Source organism: Mya arenaria, chromosome 12 (genome assembly GCF_026914265.1).
Source record: "Mya arenaria isolate MELC-2E11 chromosome 12, ASM2691426v1".
Lineage (NCBI taxonomy): Eukaryota > Metazoa > Mollusca > Bivalvia > Myida > Myidae > Mya > Mya arenaria.
Genome location: NC_069133.1, coordinates 4,300,168 through 4,321,573, shown reverse-complemented (window position 1 = coordinate 4,321,573; position 21,406 = coordinate 4,300,168). Strand labels below are relative to the sequence as shown.

Below are 21,406 nucleotides of genomic sequence, written 5' to 3'. Positions count from 1 at the left end.
GCTTGTTATAAGACTGCGGTCTAACAGTGATGTGCATTCCTTGCTTGTTATAAGACTGCGGTCTAACAGTGATGTGCATTCCTCGTTTGTTATAAGACTGCGGTCTAACAGTGATGTGCATCCCTTGCTTGTTATAAGACTGCGGTCTAACAGTGAAGACTGCGGTCTAACAGTGATGTCCATCCCTTGCTTGTTATAAGACTGCGGTCTAACAGTTATGTGCATTCCTTGCTTGTTATAAGATTGTGGTCTAACAGCGATGTGCATGCATTGCTTGGTATAAGTTATAGGTCAAATCAATATTATACAGAGACGTAGATGAACTTTTTTTTCCAGCAGTACAAATAATTATAGAAATAATAGACAGTATATAAACACATATTATCATATTCAAGATTATCAATTGGTATTTAAGCTGTTTTACTTTGAATTAATAAATGCAATTGAAAAACTTTATGTTACAAATGATATGCTATACATTTAGTAAAAAATTGGCCTCTGGTAACCGTCAACCTTTTAGAACAAGGTATGCCATGGAGAACCAATAACTTCAGCCTGGAGGCCTTCAACACATGATTAACATTATATCATAAACTTTATATTAAGACAATGTTATTGGAATTTAAAAATTGAATTCACTTCGAAATTCTACAGCAAACAGTACAATAGGTAATACTACATTGAAGTGTCACAGTTTCATTGTTCAAACAATGACTAAAACAAATGATGCAACAAAATAGACGCCATGGCCACAGTTACAGCTGATGCGTAAAGTGGGGATGCCGCACTCTGGATGTACCCGGCCGTAGTGGGTGTATCATTACACAGAGCGGTCTCACAGGCACATCCGGTTCCAGTCAAGCCCTCTGTCCACCCTTCACTACAGCCGGAACTGCTGATGCTATTGGAGGTAGCCGTCGTAGCGGTGAGGCAGCCGCGAGCCGCACCTTTAATGAGTGTTTTGTTTTAAATAATATGATTGTGCATTATCGTATTTATGATATATTCTAATATGTTACCAATTAGTAATAACATTTGAATTTAATTCTAAACAATATCATCAATGGTTTTTATACGAGACAACAATGCTTTATTCATAGAACTATAATGGTATAATATGTTGAATACATTATGTTTATGATCATGTTTAAGTGACTATATTTTTCATATTTGACTCATTGCAAGGGATACCGTAACCTTGAAGGGACACGTTATAGGTTGATGCCAATTTAGTTTTTAGTTAATCCATTAATATGCTTGATTCATTTGACTTCACGGTTCAAAGCAAAAACATGCGTATCATTTGTGTACATTAGGAAATATTAAACTTTATAAATGTTTTTTTTTTAATTAATAGCTTTATGGCCACTAATTCCCCAGTTTAAAAGGCGCATTTTTTTTTAAATTTGCTAATATTTTTTTATCAGTACACAAAGCAAATAAATAGTTTAAGTTTAATAAGTAAATTATAATTATTATAATGCAATACAATCCATTTTTTAATAAACCTATATTGTGCCCCTTCACCCGTATTGTGCCCCTTCACCCATATTGTGCCCCTTCACCCATACTGTGCCCCTTCACCCATATTGTGCCCCTTCACCTATGTTGTGCCCCTTCACCCATATTGTGCCCCTTCACCCATACTGTGCCCCTTCACCTATACTGTGCCCCTTCAACCATACTGTGCCCCTTCACCCATATTGTGCCCCTTCACCCATACTGTGCCCTTCACCCATAGTTTGCCCCTTCACCCATATTGTGCCCCTTCACCCATACTGTGCCCCTTCACCTATACTGTGCCCTTCACCCATAGTGTGCCCCTTCACCCATATTGTGCCCCTTCACCTATACTGTGCCCTTCACCCATATTGTGCCCCTTCACCCATACTGTGCCCCTTCACCTATACTGTGCCCTTCACCCATAGTGTGCCCCTTCACCCATATTGTGCCCCTTCACCTATACTGTGCCCTTCACCCACATTGTGCCCCTTCACCCATACTGTGCCCCTTCACCTATACTGTGCCCTTCACCCATATTGTGCCCCTTCACCTATACTGTGCCCCTTCACCCATACTGTGCCCCTTCACCCATAGTGTGCCCCTTCACCCATATTGTGCCCCTTCACCCATACTGTGCCCCTTCACCCATATTGTGCGCCTTCACCCATATTGTGCCCCTTCACCTATACTGTGCCCCTTCACCCATAGTGTGCCCCTTCACCCATATTGTGCCCCTTCACCCATACTGTGCCCCTTCACCTATACTGTGCCCTTCACCCATAGTGTGCCCCTTCACCCATTTTGTGCCCCTTCACCCATATTGTGCCCCTTCACCTATACTGTGCCCCTTCACCCATACTGTGCCCCTTCACCCATATTGTGCCCCTTCACCCATACTGTGCCCCTTCACCCATATTGTGCCCCTTCACCTATACTGTGCCCCTTCACCCATATTGTGCCCCTTCACCCATATTGTGCCCCTTCACCTATACTGTGCCCTTCACCCATATTGTGCCCCTTCACCCATACTGTGCCCCTTCACCTATACTGTGCTCTTCACCCATATTGTGCCCCTTCACCTATACTGTGCCCCTTCACCCATACTGTGCCCCTTCACCCATAGTGTGCCCCTTCACCCATATTGTGCCCCTTCACCCATACTGTGCCCCTTCACCCATATTGTGCCCCTTCACCCATACTGTGCCCCTTCACCTATATTGTGCCCCTTCACCCATACTGTGCCCCTTCACCCATAGTGTGCCCCTTCACCCATACTGTGCCCCTTCACCCACATTGTGCCCCTTCACCCATACTGTGCCCCTTTAAAGACTTCACACTGGTAAGATACAAGATACAAGATACAAGATACAAGCGTATACTCTCGTACTATGTTTTAACGAACACGCAATAAGAACTTCACAAGCTACAAGTAATTTTTGTTTTTGTATTATTTAATTTTTTGAATATATTTTACTTAACCGTAACCATGAAGGCGAATACCCCCACCCTGTTCTAAACCTACCCTGATCGTTCCAGGCTATGTAGCAATATGTGCAATCCTCGCTGTTAGAGGTCCTTATTTCTGTGCTGCCAGCAGAGGCATCCTTATCGCAGCCGCTGGAACAACTGTAACAGTTGAGTTTCTCTACAGAAAATATAAAAAAGAATAGTTTAAGTTAATTGAACATGTACCGCAGTAGGTGTTTTAGTTTGTTCGTTGGTATTCCCAAAATATCGAGTAATTCATAATGAATTTTAGGTTTTATAAATTGCTTTATCAGTGAAAAGAACTCGTTAAGATTTTGGCTTTTTTAAAGAAGTTTCGTTTTATATATGTATAAGTTATGTATACGAAAATATATTATTTCTGTTGAGCCTGTCTTTATTGCAATAGATAAACCTTGACTTAGAGCGAACCCTTTACCACTGTGTGTATTAATTAGACAGTTCATGCTTATTGGTGGTTAATTGAAAAAGAGAACGTTGAATTATATTGTTTGAGTTTATCAGAGTATAATTTCACTGGTTTTTTTAACTCATTTTAGCAAGTTTCATTGTAAAACAAACGAGCATAATTGCTCACTGTGCACTTTGGAAGAACAATCAGCGACGTCATTTCCGGAATGACGTAATTTTGCTTATACTTTGTGCAATTTTCCAATGAATCATCAATTTCTTATTATTATTAATAGAATCGTAGCATGCATTAAAAAGAATACTTGTCTGTTTTAGTTCAAGATCGAAATTTATTTCATCTCGTAAGGTTAATATTTTTCATATAATTTTAATGCTTGCTCGCTTCTAAATTTTCTATTTTTACACTGAAATAAACAATAATCCCCTTCTATGTATACGATTAAGAAGGTAATACCGTTAACTTAGTGACAAAAACATACCCACGCAACCAAGTCCAGAGGTTGCATAGTTTGTGTTGCAATCACATACATTCGAAATACATCCTGCATTCGTAACACAACTAGACGTATGCGAGGTGCAGTCCCCCGCCACACCTAAAATAAATGTCCTTCGAATACAGTGGAAGATACAGGGTCAAACCCAGTAGCCAACAATTTTAGGAATCAGATCCACAAATAAGCTAGTTTTCTGACACCTTCATTAATCATTAGGTTAAATAATCATGCCTGGTGTCCCGATATAACAATGACATCAAATGAAAGGTATTTGGGCCAACAATTTAAAGCTGCACTCTCACCATATTGATCGTTTGACAGCTTCTTTTTTGTCTTGGAATGAATATTTTTTTGTGTAAATGTGGGGAAACCAGTAATATCAGACTGCTGACAAAATATCAGATCGCATCTTTCCATGCTTATGTTCAAAAATTGATGTTTTATGGTTTAAAGCGTTACAAATAAGCGTTACTAACGCTTTAAGGAAAATGAAGCAGTTTTTTTTTCAAACAATTGAGATATGTTCTAATGTGAGTTATCTTGCATGCCTAAATGGAAAACATTGATGCCAACATAAGCTGATTCTGAAACATTTTTTGTTTTTGAAAATGTCAAAACTGTCAATCTGTGAGAGTGAAGCTTTAATAAATCAGACCCACAAATAAGTTTTCTGACAGCTCCATAAAGCATTATGTTCAATAAATATGCCTAGTGATCCGATATAACATTGACATCAATTGAATGAAATTTCTTGTTGATTACTGATAAACAAAATAAGTGACCGAAGAAAAAAACAACATTGCAGATAAAGTAATACAATTTCTATTTTTGCTCTTTATTGTAATTGTCCTATTTAGCAAACTTTTAAATGTTTGATACATTATTTTAGGTGTTATTTTAGGTGTATTTTATTTACGGATAATATTATTTCAAACGATACCAATAAAACATAACCAATCATTCAAAATTCACTTGTTTGTGGTTCTGATACCTTAAAGATGGCCCTGTTTAGAGGCAGATGGCAAGAGATACACACCTTGATACATAAAGTTACAATACAAGAATAATGACATGGACGGGTACCTTTTACACCCGGGTACTCAATCGTCCATTACTCAAAGTTACCCAATCTTAAATTACCCGCGGTTACCCAATCTTCAATTTCTCGCAGCTACCAAATCTTCAATTTCCCGCGGGTATCTTATCTTCATTTACCGACGGGTACCTATATTTAAACTTAAACAAAATTACGTACAATCAGATTGTTTTACCATTTGTCAATGAAAAACGAAATGCCATCTCTATTCGTGTAATCTAAATACAAAAAAATAGATTAAAAAATGTTATGTATTTTTTTATTTGCTGTATTTTTTTTAGTAATTAATGCATTGGTCATTTACCAGGTATCCCGCAAAAATCGCCCGGTCCGTGGTTACCCGTCAATGTAATTGTCATAGTACAACACAGATAGATTACATACACATTTGAATATTTTTATTAATAAATGTTGAGGTATCCGCCTTGGAATAGTCAGTGTGACAGGGTCCAATCTCTCAGAACATCGTTAGCGTAACACGTTTAATTATCATATGTTATAAAGTTAAATTATTTACTTAAACTTGATTTAATCAAACATAACGTAAGTGATCATGGCTCTGTGTGTTATATGATTTCCGTTTAATATTGCTATTCACGCGAGTTGTGTTGTATAGAAAAGATGTTTCCACAATATAATTATCCAATGTTTCTTCGAAAAATTTACGCAATTCCTTTACACACCTGAAAATGTAACAAAATGTAATTCATTAAACAAAAAAAAACCTCAAACAATAAATATGAGTAAACATTTAAAAACAATTAAACTGTTTAATGTTCCCAACCCACATTTGTATTACCAAAGAGTTAAAGGGACTGTACACCAGATTGGCACCGATTTTTTTATTTTGTAACGAGTCTCAGGACAATTATTTAATTAAATGTTTTACTCTTTGATATCATAATTGTAAAGAAAATGCCAAAATGTAATAATAAAATCGAGTCGGAGACCGGGTTCGAACGGTGTCGCAAAAATTGCAGTCCAGCGTTGTATCCACTGTGCTACGAAGGCTTACCTTAAACGGTTGGAATATTTAAGCTATATACCTAACTTGGTAATATCACGTGATAACATCGACTAGCCAATCATGCATAAGGAATGATTTCTACTAGGTAGACATACTTAGTAATCTTTTTTGATGGAAAAATACGAAAAAAACTACGAAATTTTTTTTTTGTAAACTATGTGGTACTTCAGTTAGTAAGTTTCAATGCATTGTACACATCGATACCAAGTTTATGTCAGTTTTCGACAATTTTCTTCTTTTTTTCGCTATTTCATCATACGGAGTACAGCTCCTTTAAGGCTAAAATATACCTATTTTACAGACAAATTAGGCACTTATAACGACAGGGGTACAGTCTGATGAAGCTGTACAATTTTCACACTAGAAAACTTACTCAAACTTGTAATGCAAATGTTTTGAAAAAGTAATGTTTGACAACTCCAACAAACATTTGTATTCAGTAAAAGATTTAATGAAGTAAATCATACCAATTTTACAGGCACCATTTTCGCACACGTTCCCCGGGGTGGCACAGTCTGCGGCAACGGTACAACTTCCGTCGACCGCTACACCGGGTAAACCACCTGTATAACACAACATGCCAGTAATCAATTTCACGGATTATTCGTTTTAAAGAACACTACATACTATGGAATCATTTAGAGATCACTTATGCACCAGTCAATTGCAACCACGCCCAACCCCCCCCCCCTCCCCCAGGTCCGGCGGTTTACAGGGGATAGCCGGGGAAATGGGCCGTGTTTTTACCTACAGGTGGCGCCGCCGTGCCGGGTGAATGTGGTGGTCTGTCAAAGTCATAAATGCGAAAGTCAAAGTCCCCGCCATTACCCGGACCTGGGGGGGGGGGGGGGGGGGGGGGGGGAGGGGTTGTGGTTACAATTGACTGGTGCATTGCCAGGTTTGAACAAAGTATGATATTTATATGTCGAAAACGACCGACGGGCAACCTACGCGGCCAACAGAACATTTTTGTAAAAGAGGTCACCCTACATCGTTAGAAACAATATGAAATATAACACCATTTTTTGTTGATTATTAAGTATGTTCTATATAATTAATGCCTTAGTTGCTTTACATACGCGAATTTAACTCAATTTATGATTATTCCACTTGTTCACAGAAGCCTAATTTGTATCAGTAGCTGAGTCTACTGCCCGAGCAATTGAGCTTCCTATCATATTTCGATGATCGAAATGACTTCTGAATATCATTGATCTTAATAAAACGATAGTGTGCTGGGGCGAGTATAGTTTTACCGTGTTCAAATTGTATGTGACGTCGTCGTTAACGATGCCGCTCTTTAAACCTCCACGTTCACACAACGTTCAATCAATGTGGAAGCATGCATTATCATTTATCAGCGTTGTTGTTGGATAATTCTAAAAATTATCGCAAATTACATGAACATGAAAACACTAAATATCTTAGAAATGCGATCTATGTTTCCATGAAATCGTTTCGTCACGGATACTTTGAAGGAATTTACTAACCCGATAAACTGCTGGCAAAATCCCCGCCAAATGGCCCCGCACTCTAGGAACCCAGGGTAAGGCCCATACCCGCTATATTTGGCGAGAAGACAAAACCACCGCATTCACCTGCACTGCAGGGCCAAAGTAAAGTAAAAACACGGCCCAAATCCCAGGCTTTCCCAGTTATATCCCCGGACCTAGGGGCTGTGGTAACAACTGACTGGTGCATTTATAACCAAATGATTTCATATATCGACGCAATACTAAAACATTCAAATTTTCATTTCATTGTGGTATTTTATCATATTAATGAATATCACAAGTGCAAGACTGCTCAACACAATAAATTTAGATGATGTCCTTTTACGAGTGCAAAAATGCCAATATTCATATTTGAATTCAATATAAAATTATTAATATTATTTTTGAAATATTTACTGAAGAGTGATAGTAGTCTTAACAACATCACATTGAAATATACACCAATGACGCAGTCTCTTGTTTTTAGATTATGTTAGCATATAAGTGCAGCACGCTGAGATTCAAGTTTTTCAATTTGCACGTGGGACTGTCACTTTGGCTGTTGTCTAAAACATATAATATCTTGAAACTTTAACAGTTAACGTTTAACAAGTATATAAGTATATATACACAATCTGTGTTACCCCGATGAAAGGGGAGCATCATGATGGAAAGCATGGTTGCATGTATGGACGAGTGGGTGGTGTATAAATTATTTGTTAGTAAACGCGATTAAAATAGTTACTATTTGACATCAATAGTGATTTAAAATCACTGCGCTTTATGGCGTCAGTAAACAACGTTTCACGCGCTTTTTGGTAAAATGTACAAAGGTGAGTTTTCTACCTCAATTCTTCCACAAATTGAGAATTTTAGATATGCAAGAAAAAAATTCAATCATGTTTTTCTGGTCCGGATCGAAAAATCCGTCCTTCGGTCACGCTGCGTGGCCGTTAACTCGGCAAACCTCGTTACCGGCTTAAGCGCGTGCACTCGGGTCGGATTTTTCTATCCGTACCGGACACACATGATAGATACTTATAGTTATATGGTAAAATTAACAGCACCTAGCCATTTTTTTCGAAATAGTTTTCAGTAAGGTTAAGGTAGTTCGCATAGAGTTTTGTTTCCGCAAGTAGTATGCATAACCAACATAATGTTCAATGAATGATAAACATAACAACTGTTGTATTCATTCCAAAGGCGTTAACTGGACGAGTGGGTGGTGTATAAATTATTTGTTAGTTAGTAAGTATGTGTTGCAAAACATCATCCATTCTGTAGTATTTCTTTTATATCATCTATCATTCACAGTTGAGGGGCGTGCTTGATTCCCGAAGGATATCGAGGCGAATCATTCCTTTTGAAACGAATATAAATGAAATTCCATACCATGTTGAACGCACTTTTGCGGAACGTGTGCAATCTTCAAGACGTTTATTTTGACAAGTCCCAACAGTACACGATAGCAGAACGGTCAATAATGCTGGTTTTCTGTGCTTTTCACCATGCCACTTATACGAATGCACATCGAGTGTATACGTTGATATTCATATCCGATGCATCGAGATGTGACGTGAACCAGAAAATGTAACGACTCATGATAAACCTTGGCTACTTGTTCGCCATGTTGCTATTTTTTGTATCAAATTTACCACACTTTCTATTTGATCGCTTTCGATTGTCTGCAACCGTCCAAATAGAACTTGTTTTAGGACCGTGTTACACATTAGTCGCATTAAATTGTATGCAAGTAAAATCGGGAGCAAACACGATTTTCACTTCGAAGATTGATCGTAAACTGTCGGGACCAATAGTGAGAGCTACGAACTAGACTTTAGTGTATATTTGCAAGTGAGCATGTCCACCTGGTTCCTTTTAGCAACACCTCGTTTTTGTACTAACCAAACCTATTACAATAATCAATAGAACAGCATCCGAATTAAGTTTGCAAATCCGGAATTTGTGCAAACTTATTTTCTTTGTTCTACACCCAACGTTTTTTATTTTTTTATTTTTAAAATGTGTTAGGCAATACTAATAAGAGATATTTTTTGTGTCCTGAAATTTAATTTAGAAATATGTTGTTTTTTTCTGCATTTAAAGTAAAGTTTTCCAATGGAATACAAACCTGATATTGGTCTTTGCAGGGATGACAAACACAGGGCGAGAAACAGGTTGCCGTTCATTCTGAAACATTTAACAAATATACTATTGTATATATACTCTCTGTTTAAAATATTGATTTTCAATATGCGCGTACAGTAAATTCCTAATTCACTTGAGGTTTGTGGGTGTTTCTTTTGGTGTGTGTACACGTACAGGTATCGGTTGTGCATTGATATCACTCATGCCTTTTTATGACATTTTACTGCTTCAAACTGTGAACATTTATGTTCTATTTTCAATTGTTTGCTTTTAGCCCGCTCTAACTTCTAATCGTCAGCGCGCACAGGGCTAGGACACAATTTCAACGATGTCATTTCCGAAATGACGTAAAGTTCGAATACAATTTCGCGAGGTTTTCAGAAAAACTGGAATTAACTGTGATTTTATATACTTTTAAGACAGATAATTAAATATATTTCACCTCGTGATCACAAAAAAATATTTAATTCGTGGCTACGCCACTCATGAACTATATATTTTGTGCTCACTCAGTGAGATATTTTACGATCTTACACTGAAAAACAAAACAATTACCCTCTATAAAGAACAATTGATTAATTTGATCTTTACTGGTGTAAATGTGATTATATATGTTTATTCAATATGATTATTCAATATGATTCTTTGATAAAATAATTCAACATTTTTATTCAATATGATCATTAATTTGATAGTATTTAATACAAACATTCAATATGATTGTTTCACATGATCATTTAATATCATTATTCAATACCTTTTTCGAAATTATTAAACATTTATCAGAAATGTAGTAATAAATATAAAATATTCACACGTAAATGAATTGCTCTGCATTATAGGTCAATGATTTATATGAATTACCGATTATAAAATCATTATTCTATTTTACAAGTCAGGAAAACATTTACCTCAAGACCACAAATCGCTTATGCATGTTTATACGTATTCAATATTAAAACAGTGAAATTACCAAATTTATATAATATACCTCCGCGAACAAAAGTTACAAGGTATGAAGAGTCACCGCCATATACGGCAATTGATCGGTCAGGTTGGTGTATCTGTTGGCAACAGTTAATGGTACAGATACTCTGAAACTTAGTACACGTAACAACTATGATAGTATTGGCTGACATCTGTTTTGTGACATACGGCCTATCAGTCCTAGAGTCATGTGCCATGCATTTTTAGACGTTTGCCTTTGTTAGACTTAGAGTTTGTGGAAGGAACTACTTTATTTGTTTAAAAACCATCACTCTGACAATTGAAAAAAATATTATCACCATATCTGGTAGTAATACACCATTGCAAACCTCTCAAAAAAATTGTATAACACTTAAAGGGCTCGCTTCTTCTCCAATTTCACTCATCCCTCATATAGCTAGGTTACACATAAAGGGCTCGCTTTCCTCTAATCTCTTATAACTATGTGACACATAATGGGCTCGCTTCTTCTCCCATTCCACTCATCCGTCATATAGCTATGTAACACATAAAGGACTCGCTTCTTCTCCCATTTCACTCATCCCTCATATAGCTATGTTACACATAAAGGAATCGCTTCTTCTCCAATTTCACTCATCCCTCATATAGCTATGTAACACATAAAGGACTCGCTTCTTCTCCCATTTCACTCTTCCCTCATATAGCTATGTTACACATAAAGGGCTCGCTTCTTCTCCCATTCCACTCTTCCCTCATATAGCTATGTAACACATAAAGGACTCGCTTCTTCTCCCATTCCACTCTTCCCTCATATAGCTATGTAACACATAAAGAGCTCGCTTCATATTCCTCATATAGCTATGCTAAACCTAATGGGCTCGCTTCTTCTCCCATTTCACTCATACCATACATAGCTATGTAACACATACTAGACTAGATTCTTCTCCCATTCCTCTCATCCCTCTTATAGCTATGTTACACATAAAACATAAAGGGTTCGCTTCTTCTCCCATTCCACTCATCCGTCATATAGCTATGTAACTCCAATTTCACTCATCCCTCATATAACTATGGAACACATAATGGATTCGCTTCTTCTCCCATTTCACCCATCCCTAATATAGCTATGTTACACATGAAGGGTTCGCTCCTTCTACCATTCCTCTCTTCCCTCATATAGCTATGTAACACATAATGGGCTTGCTTCTTCTCCCATTCCTTTTTTCCCTCATTTAGCTATGTAAAACATCAAGCGCTTGCTACCTCTCCCAATTTACTCATTCCTCATATAGCTATGTAACACATAAATGACTCGCTTCTTCTCCCATTTCACTCATCCCTCATATAGCTATGTTACACATAAAGGACTCGCTTCTTCTTCCATTTCACTCATCCGTCATATAGCTATGTTACACATAAAAGACTCGCTTCTTCTCCAATTTCACTAATCCCTCATATAGCTATGTAAACATAAAGGGCCCGCTTCTTCTCCCATTTTACTCATACGTCATATAGATAAGTTACACATAAAGGACTCGCTTCTTCTCCAATTTCACTAATCCCTCATATAGCTATGTAAACATAAATGGCCCGCTTCTTCTCCCATTTCACTCATACGTCATATAGATAAGTTACACATAAAGGACTCGCTTCTTCTCCCATTTCACTCAACCCTCGTTAAGCTATGTAACAAGTAAACGGCTCGCTTCTTCTTCCCCCATATCACTCATCCGTCATATAGCACAGTTACACATAAAGGACTCGCTTCTTCTCCCATTTCACTCATCCATCATATAGCTTTGTTAAACATAAAGGGCTCGCTGTTTCTCCCATTTTATTCATCACTAATGTAGTATGTAACAAGTTAAGGGCTCGTTTCTTTCCCGATATCACTCACCCCTCATATACCTATGTAACACATAACGGACTCGCTTCTTCTCCCATTTCACCCATCCGTCATATAGCTATGTAACACATAATGGGCTCGCTTCTTCTTCCATTTCATATCACTCATCCGTCATATAGCTATACTACACATAACGGACTCGCTTCTTCTCCCGTTTCACTCATCACACAAGTAGCTATGCTACATATAATGGACTTGCTTCTTCTCCTATTTCCCTCATCCGTCATGTAGCTATGTACACATAAAGGACTCGCTTCTTCTCCTATTTATTTCACTCATTCCTCATATAGCTATGTAACACATAAAAATCTCGCTTCTTCTCCTATATCACTCATCCCACATGAAGCTATGCAACGAGTAAAGGGTTCGATTCTTCTCCCATTCCTCTCATCCGTCATATAGCTATGTAACAAAAAATGGGATCGCTTCTTTTCCCATTTCACTCATTCCTCATATAGCTATGTTACACATAAAGGACTCGCGTCTTCTCCCATTTCACTCATCCCTCTTATTGCTATGTTACACATAAAGGGCTCGCTTCTTCTCCCATTTCAATCATCCCTCATGTAGCTATGTTACACATAAAGGACTCGCTTCCTCTCCCATTTCACTCATCCGTCATATAGCTATGTTACACATAAAGGACTGGCTTCTTTTCCAATTTCTCTCATCCGTCATATAGCTATGTAACACATAAAGGACTCGCTTCCACTCCCATTACATTTCACTCATCCGTCATATAGCTTTCTTATATAAAAAGGACTCGCTTTTTCTCCCATTTCATTCATCCCACAAATAGCTATGTTACACATAAAGGACTCCCTTCATCTCCCATTTCATTTCACTCATCCGTCATATAGATATGTAACACATAAAGGACTCGCTTCTTCTCCAATTTCATTTCAATCTTCCCTCATATAGCTATGTTACACATATAGGACTCGCTTCTTCTCCCATTTCATTTCAATCAACCCTCATATAGCTATGTTACACATAAAGGACTCGATTCTTCTCCCATTTTACTCATCTCTCATATAACTATGTTACACATAATGGAATCGCTTCTTCTCCCATTCCACTCATCCCTCACATAGCTATATAACACATAAAGGGCTCGCTTTTTCTCCCATTTCACTCATCCGTCATATAGCTATGTAACACATAAAGGACTCGCTTCTTCTCCCATTTCACTCATCTGTCATATAGCTATGTTACACATAAAAGATTCGCTTCTTCTCCCATTTCACTCATCCATCATATAGCTATATACCACATAAAGGACTCGCTTCTTCTCCCATTTTACTCATCTCACATATAGGTATGTTTCACATAAACGGCTCGCTTTTTCTCCCATTTCGCTCATCCCTCATATAGCTATGTAACAATTAAACGGCTTGCTTCTTCTCCCATTTCCCTCATCCCTCATACAGCTATTCAACACAAAAACGGCTCGCTTCTTCTCCCAATTTACTCATCCCTCATACAGCTATGTAACACATAAACGGCTCGCTTCTTCTCCCAATTTACTAATCCCTCATACAGCTATGTAACACATAAACGGCTCGCTTCTTCTCCAATTTTACTCATCCCTAATATAGCTATGTTGCACATAAAGGACTCGCTTCTTCTCCCATTTCGCTCATCCCTCATATAGCTATGTAACACATAAACAGCTCGCTTCTTCTCCCATTTCGCTAATCCCTCATATAGCAATACACTATATAATGGCTCTCTTCGTCTGCCATTTTTCTCATTTCTCATATTAAAACATTTTTTGTATTTATGGTATATTAATTATATTTTCCATCATTACTAAGTATTATATTTAATTTATCCGAGAAAAAGTTAAAAAAGTATCGAGACTTAAGTTTAGTTCATATTATATCAAGAGACATCACTCAATATTATATTAAAACCATTTGAACGTGAATTGATTTTTTGAAGAAAACGAACCCAAGTTCAATTAGATTAAATAAATTTTACTATAATAAGAAATGAAACTTTCAGAGTCGTTAAATTTGTTTGCAAAATTTGATATGGGAAGGATCTATAAGAAGCTTCTTTTTGATTGCATACTTTTTATGAAGCCAAACATTAATAAATGCTTTCATTAAAAATGAGAAGCGTAATTCAATACTACTTAAGCGTTCCCTTTGAAAACAAAATAGTGGAGAAAAATCTATTGGTATATGAATAAATTACCGACATGACTTTATGTATGGAATAATGTATTTTATGTTTATATTATCGGTCCAATAACGGATGTATGCTGGAAAGTTGTATTAAATTTTAATGATATCTGTCTGATACCGCTCTGCTATGCATCCGATACGATATTTGTCCGAAATATATCCAATATAGCCCCGATATCGTTCTGCAGCAGTCAATTGTTCAAACTTGGATAGGTTGTCTACCTGTTACCTGGAGTCTAGTTTGCACATTTAAATGATATGATTGGTTAGTTATTAGTTATTTTTGGATAGGTACTTGGCAGTATTGACCAAACGAGACACATTTTGGCTAACTTTGACCAAACCAAATAAGTAACCAATTTTGTACAAATGTGCTGGATATATATATATATATATATATATATATATATATATATAACCAATATAGAGTCGATATTTATCCGATATTTATCCGATAGCAACCATCGTTTATATTTAGCATCTTTAATAAATTAAATTATGACAAAAAGAAAGACCATAAATCTACCTGATTTTAAACTCCGAATCCGTATCCCAAAGCTTTTAAAATGAAGAATTCCAAAGTTATCAATATATAAATGAAGTATGCTCTTATATAAGAATGAAAATCGATTTGACACCAGTTTTGAAGAGGGCTCAGGTGCATGGGTAGTTCAAGCATGTAGTATTAATTAAGTTATTATATTTCCCCCATTATGCAATACAGCGTGAATAAACTTTACAAACAAATACAAGTATGGTTTGAATGCACTTCAGTTGAATGTGAATATTCTATTCTAGTAAGCGAAAGTATAACATATGCATACATGTATTATTTTTGGGAGACGAGGTAAATTAAGCACACTTAATATCAAGTCATTCACGTATCTACTGGGTTTTTTTTAAACTAGTATCTACGTTCTTTCCAAATGTTTAAGGATTGTGATATCTAAAAACCATTATGAACTGTGAATACCATAACAGAACTGAAAAGAACAGAACAAAACTTTTATTTAACTTAATCATATTGAGCTCATCGATATAATCTATAATCACACACAACAAATAGTACATGAATGAAGAAGACATGAATAAATTTGCAAAGTATTCTTTACAATAATATTATACACTATCGTAAAACATAAAGAAACATTTAGCAGTAAAGTATGTGAGTATGTCTTTAAAGAAGATTTTATACAAAGACATGCATGTGCCTCATCTTAAAAGCCTTGATACAGACAATTTTGAATCTTATAATAAACAGAAGTGGAAACGCGACGTCAGTTTGGGATAGGTTTCAATGTTGTACCATGGAGGATCACGTGAACAAAATGTACCAGCCAACATTTGTATTGTAAAATTAATCTAAAAAATATGTTTGATAAAAAACAACCATTATAAATAAAAATTGTATAAACTGATTAGAAAAAGAGAAAACATCAAGATACAAAAAAAACAAAACGTTTGTCTTATGCCGTTATTACAAACCTTTGGGCACAATAAATGGGAATTTTGTCCCCAAACTCGTAGGGTATATTTTTTTTATAGCTTGGTTCATAAACCTCAGGACCCGATTCATCAACGCTCAGAAACAAATTTCCGTTTTGCTTATTTAAAATAATCTGATTTTTTAATTTTAATTTATTAATGGATAAACTTAAAAAGTCAATGACTATTAATTACATATAACAGGATCAATGGAATAATGTAGGAACTGTACGTAACCCAACAATTACATCTACATAGGCTCACACGATAACCCGTCAGCCAATCAAATCGCAGGGATTTCAGGTAAGATACTTCCGATTTGAGTTTAACCACAAACAAAACTTGCGGTGAAAGCGCTGAAAACTGGTTATCAAAATATTTTATCTTAATAATATTAATAAATTTAATATCTAAACTCTTGAGGTGCATGCTATAGGATACGTAGGCGTGCTTGACAAGTCTTTATAATAAGTGTGGCCGGTGTGTTCCCACTTTGCCAACCGGTAATTTTTCCTATAGAAATTGTAGGTGGGGTTGGGGGATGTATTGTTTGTTGTAGCAATAGAGTTGATAAGTGCTAATTGGTGAAAATGCTAGACTTCCCTATGTTTAATTAACGGTTGGCAAAGTGGGAACAAACCGTTTGGCCTTACTTTAATTACCGCCCTTATGCCCCGATTGAAAGCTTTTTAAGCATGGATAATTGATCAATTCAACATACAATAGATTCACTCACAGATATCTCATAGATATCTTACGAACTAAACATGGACGAAGGACACATGAAGCTGATCGAGTTATAAATTTCACACGAAAATGAATTGCACTGGTGTATAGATCCATGATTTATATGAAATATTGATTATGAAATAAATCTTATAAAGAGGTTTGTTAACATCGAATATCACGCAATTCGCTCATTCATGCATATTCTACGTATTCAATATAAATGAACCTGTTTATTATGTTGTTGCCGGTCGTTTATAGATATTAATCGATTAGATGAAAAATATATTTCAATGCTTTTAAATCGCAAACAAGTTTTGAAGAGGTGTGTACCGGAGTCACCATATGGTCGGTCGACTGGTTGGTATTTTGGTCGGTCTGTTGGCAAACGGTAATGGAACAAACAACCACTCTTTCCTTGCACATACAGTCGCACCCCGTTCGCTTAAACTCCCAGGGACCGACGAAAATACCTCGAACCTTGGGAAACTTGAGCCAGCAGGAATGCATTCCTTTAGCTTAAAGAATTTGGTCCTTTACATCCAGTTCGAGCCAACGAGGAAATCGAGCCAAGCAATTCGAGCCAACGGGGTTTGACTGTAATACAACCATGATAGGTAGAATTGCCTGACACATGTTTACACTATTGGCTATGATCGAGTCTGTGGGGCGAACCACATCAATCGTTTTACAGATATCTCTCTGATATGTGGAACACATAATCCCCATGATAAATACAAAGTATAGTTGTTGACAAGAGAAAGTTGATGCAAGGCATCAATGTCGCCGGAAAACTTTGCATACGTTTCACTGTAGAGGTCTTTAATTAACATTTATAAACATTTATAAAGTACAAATAAACACACAGTTACCTGCATGTTATATTATCTTCTTTGTGTATGTTAGCTACGCATTCGCCAATTTATTCTGCTCTGTTATATCTATATGTTGTCTGCGTTTTATATCAAGGAACATTAATTTATTATTTTTAAAGTAATAAAACATAACCAATATTACAGACACCGAAGCATTGTCCGATATATAGCATTACATTATGTAGCATAAACAAACAGTTTTTAAGATAAATACAACCGTTTGTTATATCGAAACAATTAAAAGTAGTTGATTGTAATCTGAATAATAACGACTCCTACCATAAGAAAAAATGAAATGAATAAATATAGAGTCGCCGCTGGGCCGCTAGGCCCGTGACGTGCTTGCTCGACTTTTATAAAAAAAAAGTTGATAATCGCTTCAGATAAGTAAAATATGTAATTTAATACAATTAATTGATCATTTAAGAAGGAAACTCATCTAGAAATGCTCTAAATAGAAAACAATTTAAGCCCTCTATGCCAACTTTACGCCGCTAGGCCTCCAGGCCGCTTACTTCACGCCGCTATGTCGCTAGGCCGTTAGGCCGCTAACTTCACGCCGCTAGGCCGCTAAGGTCGCTAACTTCACGCCACAAGGCCGCTAGGCCGCTAACCTCACGTACATACTTAAAAGTGACAGTTCTGACTACAACGATATTCTCAATGGAGGCATTTGAACCATTCTATTGCATTAATACTTGCACACATTTATCAACTTGAAGGCATGTTTAAAAGTATTCAGAATGCAAACTATGTCAATAATGTCTTTGAGGCAAGAGATTGAGGTGCTTTATACCTCATAAACCATTTATATCCGAATATAGTTGGTGAAAAGCGAACCTATCACCGAAGTACACTTTGATTGAAAATATGTATTAAAAAACAGAAATGAAGAATTCATCGAGGTAATTTGTGATTGAATACATTTTATGAAACCATAATAAAATGAATCTTTTTATTAAAGTATGTCCTCGTGAAATACCTTGTACATGTATTACTACGTTCATCAAAATGGTGTCATATGAGATAATACAACGTGAACGTTCCCTTTGGAAACTAAATAGTGGAGAAGAAATATATTGGTATATGAATGAATTACTCTAGAGTCTTGATATCAAATAATACTTACATTAAATATTGGTCCAATGACGGATTACTGCTAGACAGTTGTCTTGGAATTTAATAATATCAGTAAGATATAGGGCTGCTGTGCATCAGAAGTTTATCCGATGGACCTACCAATATAGGACCGATTTCTTCCATCATATGTATCCAATATAAAGCCGATATTTATCCGACACCTGTTAGTTATGATACTTGATATAGATCCGATATCGGTCTAATATGTAACGGACGTGATATCGGTTGTTCTTGTATCCGATTGTGGCAATACAATTTAGGTCCTATATCGTTCGCGATATATATCCGATATGTAAACCATAATTATAAGTTATATATATTAGATTTAGGCTTGATATCACAATACGTTTTTGGTTATTTGGCTTAATCCTATAATCTCTATTACGGTATTAGTATCAACTTGCACGTATAAAACAAGACTTGTGTGAAAGCCAATGTACTCAAGAAAAAACTGAATAGTGAAAAATATAAGACGAAACCTTCATCAGTTTTTGATTAGGGGAACTTATATCCTGTTTATAAATCAATAAAAATGTGTTTCGATGCTATAAAATACATAACCATAAAGATGATAATAATTGGAAAATCGAGTGAGCAACGAATATCATAATACTAACTTGTTTGTTTCAGATATAATATATTTGCTAAATATCTGAAACAAACAAGTTCTCTCTTTTCACTGGTTTAAAATGACAACACATAGTAATTGAATTCTATCCAAGCTGTGTGTGTGCGGACGTCCGGTTTAGACCACAAGATGGATCAAATTTTCTAAATAGACCGATCTAAAAATGACTTTCCACTGCTTTTAAACTGTTTGAAATCAATTAAACCTCATTGATAAAATTTAATGAATACAGGAGATACTATTTCAACCAAGTGGCATTGTCATTATTTAGCGTCTTTAGAAAAAGAAAGACAACACCAACCTGATTTTAAAACCCGAATCCGTATCCCACAGCTATTAATGTGAAGAATACCAACGCAATTATTTTATGAACGAACACCGCTTCAACGACCTACTTTCATTTGTATTTTGTATAAGAATGACAGTCGATTTGGCAATTATTGTAAAGAAGTGGTGCATGAGCAGTTAATAGGTGACACTCTTATTCAAAATCAATACAAACACATGTATACCAAACATCCCTTTTGACTGATAAACCTTCAACTGCTTACTAAATAATGCATTTATGGAAAATATTAATGACTGATAACAAGATTGTAACCGTGTATTTAGTAGCAGAAAGCTCAAAAATATTAAATGATTAGTGAATGCTATATTGCCCTTTGTTTCATTTAAAATGGTGTTGTAAATGAAAAGTTATCTTTAATTTAAGTCTTCATTTTAAGCAATGTTTTGCCTTCCGAAATGGCATATATGACGTAATTATTCACGTGGTATACACACACTGATGACGCGACTCTCCAAGGAAAAAAGCGACACAAAATGGCGGATACGGGTCACAACTTAGGAGGATTCTTTCATTGTTTTGATGTTGTAATTGAATAGTTCTATGTTCGATTTTTTCATTAAACTGTTAACTAATGTGAGCCCCCAGAAAACCCCAGTCTACATGCGGTTATTCTATGGATATACTATTTCTTTTGAAAACTCACACATTGGTGCGATTCAAATATCTTGGACAATTATTAAATAGTAACAATTCATAATATATTTTCGTTAGTATCATAGGTTAGAAGATGTACATATGTAATGAAACAGAGAGAATTTCAATAAGATCTGTTTCGAAGCTGATACGAGTTATTGAGAATGTTTGACGGCAACGTGTGACCTGGTGACGTGCGTCGCAGGCAACGTGTGACCTGGTGACGTGTCGCATACACACATGTTTGACGGCAACGAGTGACCTGGTGACGTGCGCCGCATACATACATGTATGACGGCAACGTGTGACCTGGTGACGTGCGCCGCATACATACATGTTTGACGGCAACGTGTGACCTGGTGACGTGCGCCGCATACATACATGTATGACGACAACGTGTGACCTGGTGACGTGCGCCGCATACATACATGTATGACGGCAACGTGAGACCGTGTGGCGTGCGTCGCATACACACATGTATGACAGGGCGCATACATACATGTTTGACGGCAACGTGTGACCTGGTGTCGTGCGCCGCATACATACATGTTTGACGGCAACGTGGGACCTGGTGACGTGCGCCGCACACATACATGTTTGATGGCAACGTGTGACCTGGTGACGTGCGCCGCACACATACATGTATGACGGCAACGTGTGACCTGGTGACGTGCGCCGCACACATACATGTATGACGGCAACGTGTGATCTGGTGATGTGCGCCGCACACATACATATATGACGGCAACGTGTGACCTGGTGACGTGTGCCTACGCTACACTTCACTATGCTTCATTGTGTCGTGTGGGCAATTTGGCTAGAAAAATCTTGTTATCATGAATACTT

The 21,406-nt window shown here is 36.7% G+C and overlaps 1 protein-coding gene across 4 annotated transcripts; it reads right to left on the bottom strand.

The window, feature by feature from the left end:
- Positions 1 to 313: 313 nt before the first annotated feature.
- LOC128211107 (stabilin-2-like) lies at positions 314 to 19,965 on the bottom strand. Of its 4 annotated transcripts, XM_052915527.1 has the most exons (7): positions 15,251 to 15,400; positions 9,662 to 9,720; positions 6,505 to 6,600; positions 5,315 to 5,693; positions 3,900 to 4,013; positions 3,026 to 3,148; positions 314 to 947 (listed from the first exon to the last, which is right to left on the bottom strand). In XM_052915527.1, exons 4-7 carry the CDS (start codon positions 5,367 to 5,369, stop codon positions 715 to 717), a joined length of 525 nt encoding a protein of 174 aa, XP_052771487.1. In that variant the 5' UTR covers positions 5,370 to 5,693; positions 6,505 to 6,600; positions 9,662 to 9,720; positions 15,251 to 15,400; the 3' UTR covers positions 314 to 714. The 4 variants fall into 4 exon arrangements, with proteins under 4 accessions (XP_052771487.1, XP_052771485.1, XP_052771483.1 ...); XM_052915525.1 differs by lacking the exons at positions 5,315 to 5,693; positions 15,251 to 15,400 and adding an exon at positions 19,880 to 19,965; XM_052915523.1 differs by lacking the exon at positions 5,315 to 5,693 and having other exon boundaries at positions 15,251 to 15,399.
- Between the last annotated feature and the right edge of the window lie 1,441 nt (positions 19,966 to 21,406).